At 35.2% G+C, this 19,379-nt stretch overlaps 1 protein-coding gene across 2 annotated transcripts in view; it reads right to left on the reverse strand.

The window, feature by feature from the left end:
* The window catches only part of LOC101741678 (A disintegrin and metalloproteinase with thrombospondin motifs 7), a 102,654-nt gene that overhangs the window by 44,890 nt on the left and 38,385 nt on the right, over positions 1-19,379 (reverse strand). For both annotated transcript variants that reach the window (XM_038018510.2, XM_038018511.2), the window contains exon 3: positions 11,812-12,031. In XM_038018510.2, coding sequence (XP_037874438.1) covers positions 11,812-12,031 — 220 coding nt within the window. The remainder of the gene's footprint in view (positions 1-11,811; positions 12,032-19,379) is intronic.

Genomic DNA, 19,379 nt, shown 5'->3' on the forward strand with positions numbered 1-19,379 from the left:
GCTATAACCACTACGATATAATACCTTGTAACAACTCATAATTTTGAGAAATTATTGTAACACCATAAAGACCAAATGTCGTTTTTTTTAATGCCCTAGTAGGCAGACGAGCGTATGGCCCACCTGATGGTGAGTGGTTACCGTCGCCAAAAGACTTCAGCAATGCCAGGGGCAGAGCCAAGCCGCTGCCTACCATTTCACTATCTTTTTAAATACATAATATGTACTAACGAACGCGGCAACACAGTCCAGACATAGCACAAAAAGAAGTCTTGCAATGAAACTACTTTACTGGTGGTAGGACCTCTTGAGAGTCCGCGCAGGTAGGTACCACCACCCTGCCTATTTCTGCCGTGAAGCAATAATGCGTTTCGGTTTGAAGGCTGGGGCAGCCGTTGTAAGTATACTTAAAACCTTGGAACTTATATCTCAAGGTGGGTGGCGAATTTACGTTGTAGATGTCTATGGGCTCCGGTAACCACTTAACACTAGGTGGGATGTGAGCTTGTCTACCAATCTAAGCAATAAAAAATAATCTAGAACTGAATTATTGCTGTGTGCAGATTAATAGAATAGGCTGGGTAATGTATTAACAAACCATACCTTACTATTACTATAACATACAGTTGAGACTTCAACTTCGCATTAAGAAAGATAACGGTATCCATGTAGTGATGTATATGGGCTTGAGTAATTTTTAATACTAGATGCGCCATAATGCGTCCATCTCCCTTCCATATCGTTCCCTCACTGCTGAGGATCGCGACTACATGTAAATTTCTTCCACAGTGTTCGATCCTGGGTGGCATGGATCGCATGGTATAGACTACCACTAAGTGCTTTCCTTACTAGGTCTGTCCATCTAGCTTCTTAGTAATTAAAAGTTTATTGGTTAAAAAAGGAAAGGTCTGCTGCTCAATTGTAATCGGTGATAGGCACTACAAAGACTATTGTTTAAAACTTGAAAACATATCATTTAGCTTCAGAGATTGTCGAATGTCGAAGTCTCGGTTTCGTTGTAGTGATTATCACGCTATTCAGATTAATTGTCTCGTGACAGAAATAACTAATATAGCGGAGCGCCACGGACATTGTTGCTTTTCGTGAATTTACTGCGTATTGCGGTTCACAAATAGCTTGTATCTATATCCTTTCATGTACCCAGTACTAATGACAATAATGTCTCGGAGTCAATTGTCTATATTAAATGTATATAGGCATACAGACGCATAGATCGACTAGGCGTAATTTCATGTATGCAGTACTAATGACAGTAATGTCTCGGAGTCAACTGTCTATATTAAATGTATATGGACATCCAGACGCATAGATCGATTAGACGTAATTTCAAGGATGAGGTTTTTATTTCCCAATTTCTCTACAGAACCCTAAAATTAGAGCGCAATCGACTTGTTTTAAAATTTAACCCACCGGGTTTCTCGCTGGATAGAAGATCCATGGTTGGCGATTCCGATCAGGCGGTAGATTCGGCGCATCTACCGCAACTGAACACTGTGAGCTCATAACCAGTCACGGCGAAGACAGAATAGCCTCACGAAGCTACTGTCAGAAAGACACGCAAAAAAAATTAAATTGAATGAAAAATTGAGTTTGATTTGAAATATCGCGACAAAAGAAAATCGTGTATACGAAATCACTTTTCTTATAAAGAACACAGTTTGCTTAGTACCCCATCGGAATGATAGCGCTCGTGCTGACAATAATGGAAAATACTAACGGCATACGAAATTTTGTATTAACTTTCACCGATTAAGGTGTAACGTAGGCATTATTACGATATTACACAGTGCTCCATAACCGCATCTGTAAAGGAATCGGTGCGTGACTCGATCAGAGTTGCTGTTACCTTCCAAATAACTTGCAGTACAATAATAACTCGATACTCACATTTTGTGATCGCCTTATTACTTAGTATTTGTTGCGTCCGCCGCGAAAGTTTGAGCACCGATAATATAACCCAGCTCGAATAAAAGAAATATGGAAGTTCGTTTGGCAAAAAAAAAAGTTGTTTCGATGGATTGTTTTCTCTGGTCTTTTATGTCGCATCGGATAACACTTGCTGATGTTATACAGTACTTATGTACATATGTTTAATATCTCTTCCAGAGCCCTGCGGTTTTGGCGTCCTGCAGTGCAATGTCTTTATTTTATTACTGCAAGCTAAGGTCTTTGAACTTAGACAGTGCCTTCTTGAATCAATTCATAGCTGAGCTAAAAATACGTGTAAATCTTAAAAAATTTCACCGCCGTTATAATCCAGCGATTCACAAACACATTTTGAGTAAAAATTATATATTAGTAGTCAACCTTGAATTCATTAAAGGCTTTTATCAAATTGTTTTCGCAACATTAAACTTCAATGACTAAGTTGAAATGTAATTGTAGTAAATTCAAAGCGATTACACAAACGCTAATTGTTATGCAAATAATTTTGAACGTAATGACTTGAAACTCAGAACCTGTCTGCTCTTGAGGTATCGATATAACAAATGCGTGTATTTATAACCCGTTCACTGTGTTTAACTCAAATCTAAATAACATATATTAGGAATATTTTCTTTAGATAACATCTTCAAATTTCCTGATCGTGCAAAAAGATCTTCGCAATTTCGAACCACTTAAGGATTTTTGAGTTACGATCGCAAATTTGAGATGTGGTATCATGGATTGAACAATCAAAAAGATATAAAAAAAAAAATACACGGTACAGAATTCTGGATAATTTGCAGCGTATTATTTATTAATTGCAGAATTTAATAAATTAATAATCAAATTGTGATTATACAACTTTTCTACACATCGTTTTTCTTGATAAGTATAAAGATTGAACCGATGACATTTAACATATGCTTGTATCTGAGAGAAGTCTGATATAAAGTAAGCAAAATTATTTCAGCCGTTTGATCGCTGAATGCATAAACAAAGTCTAACCTTGCAGTTTAGCCTTGGCCTTAAAATTATATTTCGTAGATCTTCTAGAACACATTATATAACAGAAATATACGAAGAGCGCGCCGCCCGTATATGTATGGGGTATGGCGGGAAACGGACGGTTTTATGTTAAGAAAAGTATAGAAATAAAGATCGCGGCAATATTAAAATTATGAACATATATCAATTGAAACGAGCTTACGGTTATCCTGACGCTAACAGTTCACGGAACCATTCAAATATGTAATTTAGTTTTGGAGAATATCTGTCGTATAATTTACATCGCGATGTCTATGGGTTCCGGTAACTGAAAACCATGTGGGCTGTGTCGTTAGGCCGTGTTTCACTTAGCAGAAAAACTTGAAATATTTAGTTGGAGCACCTAACATGATAATAGTCCGTCTGCGTATTTTTGTGAACTATAATTGGCTACTTACATTATTCGTACGTAATATTCTGACATTATTTTTCTGGCTAATAAATGCGTCAAAGATAAAATACAAAAAATGTACTTTATTGCTATTCATTTTTGTACACTAATTGCTATTTTTATTCTAATTACGTCTTCAGTAGGGCGAGCTAGCTGTTATGCTAATACAGTTAAGAGTTCGACTTAATGTCTCAAGGTTGCTCATGGAAAGCGGCTGCCTAAGGCCAGTTTACTAAAAAAAAATACACGTAAAACTGAACTCGGGTCATTAATCTTACTCGACTACCGGCATACAAATCCGTACAAAAGGAATCTTACATAATCCTTGCGATATACTTCGCTTATTGTATTACAATAATTGCCGCATAAATATGTATGAGTTGAATTTCACAGACATACAACAGCATTCAGACTGTCAACTTTTTGTCCTGCTGCCATTAAAAATGTATGAACCTGACGCACCATTTTCGTTGACACGAGACAAAAATTTCGTCGGGGTCACACCGTCCGCGCCCCATTCCTTTAAGAATGAAGATAACGGTTTTTATTGAGGTAATCATGTGTATTTTTTATTAGCCTTAAAGGCACAAGCGATTACCAACCAGATGTTCAGTCGAGAAAGTGTCCTAGTATTAATATGTTTTCGCAATTCTTGTCGTGCAAACTAAGTACAAAAACTGCCCGAGCGGCTTCTAGTTTGTGGCGCGAGTGTGATGAGAGTGATAGCAACAACGCTTCCGCGAAACGAATTTTCCAGTCGACTCGAACTTTCTTTTTATTTATTTATTGCTTAGATGGGTGGACGACTCACATCCCACCTGATGTTAAGTGGTTACTGGAGCCCATTGACACCTACAATGTAAATGCGCCACCCACCTTGAGATATAAGTTCTAAGGTCTCAAGTATAGTTACAACGGCTGCCCCACCCTTCAAACCGAAACGCATTACTGCTTCACGGCAGAAATAGGCAGGGTGGTGGTACCTACCCGCGCGGACTCACAAGAGGTCCTACCACCAGTAAGTACCATTATTGATACCATACAGTACAGTACCATTATTGATGCATAAAACAAATTACAATACAGTTACAGTACAAATTAGCTAAATCGTACAAGTAGTACCTAGATCTAATCTGGATTGCAATCTAAATGGTATATGCACTCAGCAAACCCATATTAATGTACATAGCTTTGGCTATTGAAAATAATATTAAAAATAAAAATAAAATTACGAGACCCAGGAAAAAAAAAACGGTATCCACATAAGTAGACAACAATACAATAAAAACAAACATATTGATAACTAGCCATTGTTAAATAGGATATCCTTTACACATCTGACAAATCCCCTGAGTCTAGGTTCAAAGATTTCTGACTCTGATTATATCGTTTTAGCGTACCTATTACGAACGATTAAGACTACGTTTTAAAACCATCAAGGATTTGGTCGAAACTGATCAATTACGCCGATCGTTTCAATATATTTCGTTTTATAGTCTCGGCGATTTCGAGTTGAATTATATATGCCCAATTACACTGTCGCATCGGATACTAGTTTGGCGATTTTGTTTAAAATAAAGTTCATAGATGAGATTGTAAATAATTCAATAAATCCAGGCTACAATATTGTAGCAAAACCGTAAATTTTAAATTGTCAGTGCAATTATTCGAACCTCGTCTTTAAGCAATTTTATTGACTCGCCGTCAATATTTTGCGATTTTATAATTTTGATGATTATCACTATATTACACATACCATAAAAATAATAAATCTATAAAAATATTTTTTTTTGGATTAAAGGATTTTTCTTAGCCCGAAAGGTTTTCCAGTTTCACCAGGACAGGTGGGCGAGCAAAAGCTCAGCCAGGAAAAAAATTATTCTGAAGACAAGATAAATATAGCATACAGAAAAGTGATTTTGAAATGAACGAAGATTAAATGTTCCAAGCTGTACAAATACACATTGTTACTATGTAACACTAACCAGTAAGAGTTAATTAAACTCAGCCGTTAGCTGAATTAAATTAAACTGAACTGATTAATTGTTACGACATACATAAGTCACTAATTGCATAAAAATAGTTTAACCTTTCAATTTCCGGACTAAATCATACGAAAATTAAAATTAAGCTTTCTTCTTCTCAGTCGTGTCACTCTTGACAGAGTGGTCGTGATCGTCATGTAGTGTTGGAAGGGGCAGACTTGATGCGTCTCACGATGTCGCGCCATCTCTCCCTGCTCGAAGCCATTCTACTGCACTCATTTAGGGGACCTCCCACTGCAGTTTTAATTTGGTCGGTCCACCGCATTGGTGGCCTCCCGCGCGGTCTTGTACCATCAACGCTTCCCTGTACAACGAGGCGATCTATGGACCGGCTATCTCGTCGCGAAACGTGTCCGAAGAAATTCACCATTCGAGACTGTACTATATATACCAAATAGACGCTGCTTGATGCCGAGTTCCTGAAGTAAGTCGGTCCACGAAACTCCAAGCATTCTTCTCCAGCACCACATTTCCAGAGCGTCTATTTTCTTCCTTTTCACGTCTCGCACGGTCCACGTCTCAGCAGCGTATATAAAAGCTTTATGATCTATTTAAATCTTAGCAAAATAAAAACTTGAAATTTTCATGAATTCCTTTATTAAAATCATTCTTCATAAATTCATCAAAACATTATCGGCTTTAGTAGCGGCTATAGAAGATTTATCGATACTTAATATTAAGAACAAGAATGCGACTATACCTTCCAGATAAGGAATTCATTAAATCTAACCTGAGATAAAACGAGCATTAAACTCGATTAGGAAAATTGTAAGCATTGGTTCTTTGATCAGGTTAACTAGATATGTAATTGATTTATTCAATGCAGTGTTATCTTTTGAAACTACAATGTCGTTTTAGTTGTCGCCATTTTGAAAATTGTTAAAATTTATCAAAACTGCTAAATGTTTCGTTGAATTGTTTCAGGGGAAGTTCTTGTGATATGAAATATTTAGAGGCTTATGGAGTGTGAAAACGTTGATTTTTATTGTTATCGAACATTTGTGATCTATTTTGTTCAAATTTCAAACGAAAACAAACTATTTAATTTTTTTTATTAAAACTATTTTTGCGGTTTAATTCCGCATTTTAATTGTCATTATTTTTGACGATTCGAACATACGAATACATAACAGTTTATGTGGACACGAACGACGTTCGTCAGTCAGTCAGTTTTTTTTTGTCTTTATTTTAAGAAGATTATTCACCTAGTGAATATGCCACTCCATTGTACAACAAAAGAGAGTAACAAAATAATTATATAAACAATAAAGGAAACTGTTATCGTCTCTGAAGGCCCACCAAAACTGTTTTATAAAATGTGACAGCCATTTCGGATTCCGGAAAGGCTAATACGTAATTTACACCTGTAACTTATCGAAAATCTGTATATTTTGCAAAGAATTGTTGTCTCAAATCATCGTTCCGCGCACACTTCATCATAATGTGAGTAGCATCTTTCACAACATCACAAACTGAACACTTGGGATCAGAAGCCTTCGCCATTAAATGAGCAAATTCATTGAGTGGAATGTGCCCGGAACGGAGTCTATGTAATAAGAATAAAAAACGCGAAACAAATCTGTAAAAGTAGTTATAATTATGTCTACGACTCGAAGGATACGAATAAAATACTATATTTTAGTGCATAATCCTATCGTAGAATGTCAATATACCTACATCTGTTGAAACTATTCGATTTCCTTGTACTACGTACAACAACTATATCTACAAAATAGCTATTTAATCGCATAATCGCCGTTTGAATGAAAAAACAAACAAACAAAAAACAAATTTATATACAGTGCTGAAATCCATACTTGCGAAATATTACTATAGATGAAATACACCAATTTTTTGAAACTATCCAAGAGCCACGTGTCGTACATGACCAAAATAAAACTGTACAAAATTCAATTAAATTGGATAAATAACGAACCAAATAATACATATAGCGTCAATAATCCATTTTTTATTTAAAAACGCAGATAAGAATGTGAATTTTAATCTTAAACAATACTAGAGCTATTATATTAAAATGATTTCATAAGCTAGACTAAAACAAAGTGAGTCAGACATGGTTTAGTTGATAAGTTTTGTAGAGAAGTGAAAAACTGGAACGGAAATAGCCTGCAGAATTTATTGGTCTCAGTAAGAAGTATGTGTATTCGGCGGCTAGCCAACAACTTGTCTGAAATTAATAATTTCGTATCAAACAGTACTAATGCAAAACATAGATGCATGCATTTTTGTTAAAGTCGTAATGACAATAAAGGCAAAGGGCTGAAGATAGTTATTGATTTTGACAATTATTTTTTAGGCAGTAAATGTGAAAAAAGTTTTTATGAAAGGTAAATAGATATATCACATATAACATTATTAAATCTATTTCTATGATTTAATCTCGTGTTGTTATTGTCATTTTATTATTACCAAAAGTTTTGAATTCTTTACAGTTTTCGTTGTCACGGACGATTGAATGCGAGATTAAACCGTAAAAGTACTTTATACTATATATAAGGGATACAACGTGTTCATAACATTTTTAAAATTGGCATTTAGATTTTCATTTATGAATTAAAAGGAGCTCCATTTAAATTGAATTAAAACACATCTTATTTTTAATTAAAACAAGCATGTTCGTGGAAATTTAAATAAAATAAAACATTGCAGAAGAACGTTCGCAATGGATTTCATAGCTTTAAAAATACAATTAGTCTTGAGTTGCGACAGGAGTATTAGTAAAATTTTTATTTGAAAAACAGCAGACGGATTTAAAAGATTTATGTGCATATTCTGAGGAAACGAGTGGCTCGACATGCGACTAATACTGTAATACAATACATATATAATACCCAAGGTCAGTTGGTAGATTTCGTTACTAATTTTGTATTTTGAGATAAGGTTGGGAATTAGGGACCGTACAGGAAAAATCAACGTAAAATACGGTTCGAATTGGGAGCTTGCTCCGCCTTTTGGAGACGGTTAACAAGATGATGCGCCGCGACAACTGCGAGACACACAGGCAAACACACGCACACACACACACACACACACACACACATAATTGGGTGTCCATATTTACCACATTGTAAGATCGAGTTAATTTGAGTCAATAAAATATAAGATTTACTATATGAAGTGATAAATTTTACTAGTATAAGCAAAACGCTAGAACTTTATTAGCGCAGCTTTCTGCAACGAAATATAATAAATATAAGCTGTACATTAGGACAGGAGTAAGTGCATCAGCAGGATTTGACAACTTAATTTTATCTTCCATTTAAATTAAGATAAGCATGTATCATTTCGGCTTCAGCGGTGATTTTCATATATCGTCGCTGTCAAACCAAAATCTGCTACGTGCAAAAACTCTATTTTGAATTAACGAGTAAAAACATTTTCGTGTAAAATTTTATATGAAGGTGAATTTTTAAGAACCATATCAAATGAAAGTTATAGAGAAATATTAAGGCTATAGATACATAACAATTTTTTTTATATGGTAGATAGGGCTGTGTGAACTGTACGAAAAGGTCAAAAAGTAAAAATCTCAACAAGTGCACATAGCAGATTTTGGTTTGACAACGACGATATGTTGTATGTGCTTCGTAACTGTGACATCATAGGTTCCGATTGGTTTTGAACATCTCACAAGCGATCTCGAAAATTAGTTTCAATTATATTAACGAGTTAAACAAATTAGGAGACATTTAAAAATGAGCACAAAAAAGATTTTGTTTGATTCCCAATTGTACTCTTGTACGATTTAAGTTAACTAATCGAGTCTATAAAACAGTGTCATTTTCACGGCCATATTGCATGTGGTACTCAAGTCGATAGCATGTCATTGTGTCAGTTTCCAATTGGTTTCTCGCAAATGATACAGAGTCGCACCGTGACTAATATTAATTTGATGTGATTGATTATTTAGACTTTTTGCTCGAGATCATTGAACTACACAACACATATATATATATATATATTTGTAAAACAACAAAAAACACACACAAAGGAACATTGTTTTCTACAATACTAAATCGAAGATAAATCGATTTGGTGTGATGAAATATATCAAATGACAACATTCGCGTCGTGGTTCGAGAGACGTGATAAAAGTTAGCTGTACGATATAGAAAAGCCAAGTTCAAATATTTGAGAAGGTCGGACGATTCGCGATAGGCAAAAAATAAACTGTGTCAGTGACGCTGGCAACAGATAGTGGCGCACACGCACATCTCTCTCCTTATCTTTCATGATTTATAAGGCAAAAAAATTATTAATTGTATTTCAAAATAAAAAATTAATTTAATAAACTTCAACAAAATGAAATTTAATGGTATTATATAATTTTTGTCGGTATTGACGAGTCATAGCCACAATTAAAACTGTTACCTACGGTTTAATCTCGCGGTTTTTATTGCCATTATATTATTTCCGACGGTTCGAATGCCTTACAGGTTTAAAATGCTTTAATGCCTCTGAGCATCATATCAAGCAAGATCGAGGGACTGCTGGTTAATAGCCTTTGCAGTAGGCACTTAGGAAAAAATATTGTAATAAACAGTCAGATATTAATATGTCAGGTTATAAGTAATACTAACAAAATGTATGGTTTTTACTGATGTAAAGATTTAAAAAAACAGTCAGCGAATAGTAGATGTCAACGAATGACATTTAATCGTCGGTGATCACAAAAACTGTGAGTCCAGCAGTGGACGACTGTGGGCTGTTGATGATGATGATGATGATAATGATAATGATGATCACAAAAACTGTACAGTATTCGAAATTTTGCAAATAATATTGTAATAACAATAAAAAACACGAGACGAAACCGTAAAAGTAGTTTTAGTTAAATAATTCAATATTTTATTTTTTATTTTAATCGCATTTCAATTAAAGATTTTTGTTTTGTAACTGAAAATTCACGATCAGCTGCTCTTCTCTAAGCACACGATGCCCATGAACTTAACGTTATCTTTGTTGTATGCTCTTGTATTTACTATCGTATAACTACAGATAAGTATTTGATAAGATCCGTTTCTTGACGTGAAAACCTGTGATTGTGCATCTGAAGACGGATGTTTGTTCATGAAGATGTCTTTATTTTAAGAGTTTTGACAACGGAATAAATCTCACGAAATCGATACACTTTCAGGCTATTAAGTACATTTTAAACAGTTATGTCGAACTTTTTTTCACACGAGTAGGTACCACCACCCCACCTATTTCTACCGTGAAGCAGTAATGCGTTTCGGTTTGAAGGGTGGGGCAGCCGTTGTACTGTAAAAACTGTGACCTTAAAACTTATGTCTCAAGGTGGGTGGTGGCATTTACATTCGAGATGTCTATGGGTTCCGGTTACCATTTAACACCAGGTGGGCCGTGAGCTAGTCCAACCATCAATACTATAAAAAAAAAAGATGGAACTGCTCTTAGCGGCACACTACATAGATATATCGCCACCGGGCCTAGCTTTGCCAAGAAGCAGCCATGGGTTCCGGTTTGAAGGGTGGGAATGACAAATTGGTAATAAAAATCTTTGAATTTCTTCTTATGTTTTGTTAATTCGAATCTCTTGTCGGTACTCTCTGTTAGGCAATAACACCTATCTACTCACAATGAATTTAAACGTCATCCAACATTTTCTATATTCGCATCAAATATTTATCATGTCGAAGGCAATAAAATAATTTTAAAGTATTTATAAGTATTTTTAACGGCCGTATGGTGTAGTGGTAAGTGACATGGTCACTACACAAGGGGGTCGCGGGTTCGAATCCCTCTAAGGGAAGATATTTGTATGCTAAATATAAAATGTCTTTTCCAGGGTTATGGATGTAGGTATATTAAAATATAGGTTTTTTTATTTTTTTTTATTGCCCTTGTATGCAGACGAGCATACGGCCCACCTGATGGTGAGTGGTTACCGTTGTCCATGGACTTCAGCAATGCCAGGGGCAGAGCCAAGCCGCTGCCTACCGCGTGTATGTGTATAATAAAAATGTTACATATATTCCCGTTATCTGGTACCTGTAACACAAGTTCTTTACGAACTTAACACGGGACCAGTTAACGTGGCGTGATTGTTAGTAAATATTTAATATTTATTATTTACAAGCTGACCCGGCAGACTTCGTAGTGCCTCAATCGATAAATAAAAGACACATCAAGGGAAACAATCACAGGAAAAACAAAATTGTTTGTTTTTATATAATTCCGAGCTTTTTTAAGCCTTCCCTGGACTTCCACGAATAATTGAAGACCAAAATTAGCCAATTCGGTCCAGCCGTTCTCGAGTTTTAGCGAGACTAACGAACAGCAATTCATTTTTTTATATAGAGATTATCATGGTATATAATAATTATGGTATGTTTAATTTACCTTAGGTCCAGCCTGATTTGTCTGCCGTCAACGGTGAGGTTATAGTGAAGAGAGTGCGGCTGCAGATGCTCCGTGTGATGCAGGTCACGGCGCGCCCTCGCGTGCCCGTGTTCGTGGGAGTGATCCACCACGTGGGAGACCAGCTCACCATCACGGGTCACTTTCAACGGGCGCACCACTTGCACCTGCGACGTATCCAGGTGTCGATGGGAGTAGATACCTGTGTGAACGATGGGAGCTTAATATTTCATGATGATCTAAATACATCATTTACATCTTGGAAATTAAAAGTCTAAAGGAATCTCGGATTAAAATCTTCCGATGCAACTTTTTTTTAATGCATAGATGGGTGGACGAGATCACAGTCCACCTTGTGTTAATTGGTTACCGGAGCCCATAGACATCTACAACGTTAATACCGCCACCCATCTTGAGATATGAATTCTAAGGTCTCAGTATAGTTACGACGCATTACTGCTTCACGGCAGAAATAGGCAGGGTGGTGGTACCTACCCGCGCGGACTCACAAGAGGTTCAACCACCAGTAAATACGAGTACGTTTTATCATTAGATTTTTTTTTCTATTATCAAAAACTTTATCTGTTTACGTTGTTTGTGTTTTGACCGAGTGCAGGTAGGTAGGTAGTAACTACTTTCTATTTCTGTCGCGAATCAATCATGTATCCAGTCTAAAGACGTGTTAAGATAGGAAGACGGATTTACGGCCATTTTTATTGAACGATAAGGATAAACGAGCTCACAAGCCACCTGGTGCTAAGCCTTAATACTTGTTATCGGAAGCCATAGATATTACAATGAAAATGGCGCTACCGTCCTTGTGAAATTAATAATAATAATAAGCCTTTATTGCTGTTTTACTTACTAATTACTAACTTAATAAATTAAATTTAACTGCAACTTATAAACAAGTATTCCGTTCGGCGTTCGGTGTGGTTTTCAAAACAGCTTGTCTCGACATTGTCATCGACAAAGGCCTCCTCTAAAGATTGCCAATATTCTCTATTTTTGGCCATTCAACTCCAATACTGACTGACTGAATAAAATACAGGTATGTCAGAACAGCATAGAAAGAAGTGTCACTGGTGTCAAGAGAAGAGACAAAGTAAGATTGTCGGAAATAAAAAGATTTACTAAATTTAAAAACGCAATCAAAATAAGTAGAACGCTGAAGTGGAGATGGACAGGACATATCTTAAGAGAGAAATACGAAAAATGGACTAAAATAATTACAGAGTGGCATCCACGGGATGGCTGTAGAAAAAAAGGAAGACAGCCAAAACGTTGGGAAGATGAAATAAAGAGTGTAGCCGGCTTTATGACATTATATTACAATAATAAGAAGTCTCAATTATATTGTATTCTGGCTTTGCACCTTTCGAACCTGAATGCATGACTATATTGTGACAGATATGGATGGATGGAGGATGGTTGCTGTTGATTAAAAATGTCGATCGTTGTACGTTCGATACAGTACTCAGAAAATGCTACTCCACTATTCTCCAGTGAATCCCTTAATATTATTTTAAGATATATACCGGAAAAGATAGAGTAGTGGTATTCTAGATCAAACACACAGTTAATTTTTAATCGATACTATCATCAATCGGGTGAATTGATATCAGACAGTAACTAGAATTAGCCATTTTTGTCTGTTTGGAACAGCATGGCACAACAAAATAATCAATCTATCTTAAAAAGTAAAAAAAATAATAATAATGGCATCCTGCCTATTTCATGTTTTGAGCTCTGGTAATCACTTTATATCAGTTTAGACGCGAGCTCGTGCACTCAATTACATATAATAAAAAAAATCGATCTTGTATGATCAAAAAAACAATCTCCGAAAAATCGATCTGAGATGGTCATTTATAGTGGCAAACAGTAGCTTCAGTATACCCGTGTCGAACAGCCGTGTATCCTCTGATCAGAAAATTTCACAATTGAAACTACCATTTCACCTTTCAATGTAGGTAGTGATGTCCATACGCGTTGCTAATCGCCTAACACAAACCCCGAGGTTCGACTATCATAAAAATACGGTATTGAATTATTGTATCAGCTGTAAAGATTCAAAATATAACAAAACTAACTAAAAACGAAAGCTAACCTACATTGCATACATATTGCCATTGATTTTTGCGTTAATAGCATTTGCATTTTGTTTCGAATATGACGGCGCTTTCCAGGAAAAACGGAAACAAACAAAGGCAGCAGCACCACTGACCCGACGGCCGGTAAACGCTGATGGTAGTAAATAAATAAAACCATCATACAACAAATCACGCGTGGTAACTGATGATGCAATTACGATCGAACCATATCAGAAATCTGATATTCGAAATGAATTTAATTATCATAATTATTACTTGTTTTAATTTTTTTTAAATTATCAATAATTCAATTCACTTCTACTATGAATGCATTTTCTTTTATTGGCAAGATTAAACTTAAATTTTCTGATTAAATGTTATCCAGTATAGCGCTGTTCGTGATATAATTTCGTTTATTAATTCAACTTTTTTAAATTAAATTTGTCAAATATCCCTGAAATTAGTGTTCAATGGTAAAATAGAAAAAAAATTGAGGCAAGAAAAATTTCATATTCTATTCTAAATTTATCATCGTAAAACGAAAATTTGTTATTATAATAAAATAGAACTCGATTTCCTTTAAAAAAAATAATAATGAATACTACGCTAAATTGCATCACGTAAGTTTTTTATTTACTTGAATCCGTAGATAGACAAAACCCTTTACTTAAACATTAATCGAGTCTGATTTTGTATGAGAGTACTTTAAATTGTTTTTTTTTTCTAAAAACGATGAAAGAAACAAAGAAATGTAACGATATAATTAGCATGACGGGCGCGTTTGTACGAGAGCGCGGGTCAATGTCGTGCCCTGCGCCCTGAACATGGCGCCATAGCACGGCGCCATCATTCCGTACATTCAAATAAATTTATGTATAATCATTATAATCTTAATGACATAATACGTATCTTCGACAATACTTTAAAGGTCTATGTTCGACAATTAATGTGTACGTGACGTTTTACACGAAAATCGTTTTCTATTTATGGAATACGTTGACGTTGATTTACGTCGCCGATAAAATAGTTTTAGCCGTGAATGAATACGGCACGACAGGTGAATTTACGTAATTAAAACACTAATCGAAAATAAAAATCTTAACTATTGCGATATTTATCTTAAGAATTGCACTTTTTCGAAATAATCATAAAAGATATTGAATCTGTTATCCATCTGATAAAAAGAATAATTAGAATTATTGTGTACTTGGCACATAAATACTCGTATATATATATAGCCCTATATATACTAAATGGTAATAAGCTTTTTGTGTTTCCTTATTTCAGTTTTAAGCTTAAACGTTCAATTATTTTGATAATTTTTTCCTAATGCATTGAATTCACAGTTTTCTCTAGAAAAATGATTTGAAGCATTTTTCTAGAATTTTCTTTATTTTTATACCATGAGGCTAGTCACTAACAACAAGCACGAATAGATTACATTTCATGCATTTTCAAATTAACATCGAATAGTATGGATAAACGCGTTGGGCTTTAATCAGATAGTTTGCCTTTCTAGGGACCCTAGGTTGTACCATACATTCAATGTTTCTCAATGTTCAATTTAAAATAATTCACCTTTGTTGTGACAAATTTCAATTTAGAAGGTTCTTTAAATAAAGTGAAACAATATGAAATCTGATATATGTTAACGCCATGTGAAAAAATCATAGAAAACGGTTTCTCGGTATGAAATTCTATTTTGTAACAAACAATTGCATTCGTTAGTTTTATCGCTCATCGTATGAACAAATTCATATGAATTCTGCGTGCTCCGTCAGCGACCAAACGGCGCTAGACACACGATATCGCATTTAAGGCCACACAAGTTCTATACATGCCACTTGTACTTGCCAACCATATTGGTCCAACAACGTATTCTAACATGGTAAAAAATGTTATTGTCCGATCTAGTTACCTTATTCGACTACACCTTGCATTACGCAGTGTACTTACTGTAAATTTCAAATAAGAAGTTTCATAAATTATACCCTGTTCACACAGGAATAAATTATGTTGAAATAAGCAGTTACCGATCTGTGAATTTTCGGATTTATACAATTTATAGATCACTAGCTTTAGGCTTACAGCTTCACTTGCATGGATAACAATTTTTGTTAAGATTCAGACAACATTAGCGATATAAACACAACTAAATAGTTTTATTAATATAACACCGTCATGATTTCGCCATTTTGTCCAAATTATTGACCAATTTATTTACACTAACCCTCATCGGCTTTCGCTCTTTCTATTCGTGGAAACCGTATCGAAATCGGCTGCATAGTTTACCCGAAGTGAAAAACAAAATACGACTTTGCTTTATACTATTTAGAGATAAATTGATGGTAGGACGTGATGTACGCCGGCACAAGCAAGTATCGTCGGTCTGGCTATTCTTGTTGCAAAGCATTCACACGTTCCAGTGAATAGCCGTTACTTGGATACAACTGAAACTTCAAGTTTCATTTGTTTTAATGTTAGCATTCACATGTAATATTTATCGGCGTAAATATTAAATATTATAAGCTTTATGTTTGCAATGCTCTACAGTGATAAGACGTGGCGGGCGATGTTTGCGAGTCCATCATCCCGTAGAAGCAAGTGGCGGTGCATGAGCAAGAATGGTCTTATCTATCCACACCTGCCCGTCGTCGTTGAGCCTAGAGCTGAGATAAGGGTTTCATTAAAATTTTGACCCCCCAAGTATTTCAGGTCCTCTTCAGTATATGCCATTTTGGAGACCAAGAAGACGACGTGTAAGTTGCTCTCTACGTGCGTCTTGCGATAGAGCTGCCGGTGATAGGTTATATCGCCGACCCACATAGGATCTGACTCAGCGGGTATCCTGGAAATACGAGTTAGCGTTTGACGTGCTTCGAGTAGGCTCTCGACCGAGAAGCCGGGTGATCGTGGACAAAACAATCACGGTGGGAGTAGAAGAATAGGGAAAATGGCAATCTGCACTCAAGAGCTGTGTAGCCGAATGATTAAAGTTTATTTTTATAACTGGAAGATGAAATAAATTATTTGTTATTACCGGTTACAATACCACGAAACCGCCTGGCCATTCTGTAAACCGACCTAATTGCTTAGCGCCTCACGTGTGCGCGTGTAGGTGGAAAGCAAAACTGTCTAAAATTGTCCAACATAGCCCACTTTTTTGTACAACGATTTAGTAGAACCTATTGATTTGAAAGAGCACTTATTCCATTATCTTTATCTGATTTAAAATCACTTTATATTCATCGAAGTACTTAAACTTCTGTGAGGCGTGATAAAATCGGAATGAAACGCAATAGGGCGCCACATCCAGTGTCTTACGTAAGTTACATTATACTACAAAGAACAAAGAACGGTCCCTAGACAGTTACAGAACCCCCGTGGTTATAATGTGTCTGTAATCTAACAGAATTAATTGTTTTTTCGTCTGAATGCCACAGCACAAGCAGTTTGGAGATATTTACGTTTGTTATTGCCTCCATATTGGGATTGCAGTAATCATATTCATTATTTTGGGGTCCGTAGACTGGTCAAGGTCAATTTTAATGATCCTAAACCTATTTCAAGTCAATTTAGCTACAGGATAATCTCGAAGATGTTTGTAAATTGTTTATAGTTAAATCACCATTGAAATTTAAAAAAAACATGGTACATTTGCATTTTTGTACTAGTGTTCCTCCGTCCTTTCTATTTCTATCGCTGTCTATCGATATCTATCGGTTTTTAGAATTTTTAACTTTTTTTAAGTGTGATGGCCTCTGGTAAATATTTAAGATTAATAGGGTCGCAATGGATCGTTTTTCTCAACGTGACGTGAAAAAAATTGAAAATGAAATTGGCACCCGAAAGTAGATCGAGCCAACAATATAGATGTAGGTATTACATCATTTTTCGAGCATAATCAGAGTATGTAAACTGTGGCATTATACGTGTATACGGCGATGTGACAAGAACAAACTCTTTACGAGTTTCCTGTAAAAATACGTGCTGCGTAACTATTTATTTTGTGACTAAATACATTTAATTTTCACGATAAGATCGTTCGCTCGTCTATCTTTAGAAACGGTGATATTTAATAACTACACTAAGAAAAAAAAGGCCCCGAATAAAAAGGTAACATTAAAAGGCTTCAGATCGTATTTATTAGACATCTGATTTCCCCAAAATAAATTACATGCAGTTCTATTAAGTGTGCAAATTATTGCAGAAACTTTAAGACGAAGAAGATCGATTTAATGAAAATACATGTGTTGGTGTGATTGAATTATTATCTGACGTAAAACGCCAATCATATTTTACTAACAAAATATGGTAAAGGTATGTTTCGTTTAAAATGTGCATGATTTTATGAAACGTTCAGGACTGAGTGGCCTCAATGCACATAATATCGTGTGTAAAGTGACAGTTTTACGTCACCACCTACGTCACCCCGACCAACGGATTCGCGCCTTTTCTGCACTACGAAGATAAGGTTCCGCGTACAAATATTGAATTTACACGATAACGAATCAAGATCGTTATACTTTACTTTTTTATGGAGATAAAAAAATTCGGTAATATTTTAATTAAATCTTTTATAGCGCTCTCATCAAATGGCTTGTTAATTTTCCTTGTTGTTTTGAAGCCGGATTGTTTTGGAAAAGTTGCTTTTATAAAACGGAGAAATAACGGAATAATTAAAAAATGTTTTTTAAATTGTTACTTAGTTATTATTGACTATTTGTATACATACGTACATGTTGAAATAGAGATAAATGTCTTCAATGAATTTTTCTAGTAACACATAGTTCTTCAGATATTTTTTTGTTTTTAATTATGCAGAAATATGTTGAACTGCCGCGCGCCGGCGCCGTGACTATAAGTCCACAATTCGTTTTTCAGATTTTCCTAGATGACTTTGATTACTTTTTTATATTATAATGATAATTAAATGTGGTTAAGCGCGGGTGACACAAAAAATCAAAGGGTCGAAGCTTCGGGTAATTTTTTGCATAATTATGATACTTATGCCAGAGGTTTGAAATTAGTTATTAAAACTACGTTCTCAATTTTCTGTCAATGAATATTGTATAGCACAGAATGTTTGATAAAAACGGTCGTTTTTGGTAAATGTGTTATATGTAGTTAAGTTACATTGTATTTGGCATTAAATACAATTTCAAGAGTTGATTTTCTGCTAATTCATGCTTCAAGAAAAGTTTGAACTCGAACTAAATAACAATTAATCACAGTTAATTTTCGAGTTTTGGGATTAAATATTAAAATAACAGAAAATTGAAGTTTGAAATCAATGACACTATTTAGGTTGCATACAATTTCCCAATTTACCGTTTAACGACAATTTATCCGAAATCTGAGAAACGCTTGATGTTCCGTATGCCCATAAACTTTGTTCGTAAAAATTGAAACATAATATTATAGAATTCATAAAGAAACTCAAAGTCGATTTGATCA

The sequence above is a fragment of the Bombyx mori genome, chromosome 21 (assembly GCF_030269925.1).
Source record: "Bombyx mori chromosome 21, ASM3026992v2".
NCBI classification, from domain to species: Eukaryota; Metazoa; Arthropoda; class Insecta; order Lepidoptera; family Bombycidae; genus Bombyx; species Bombyx mori.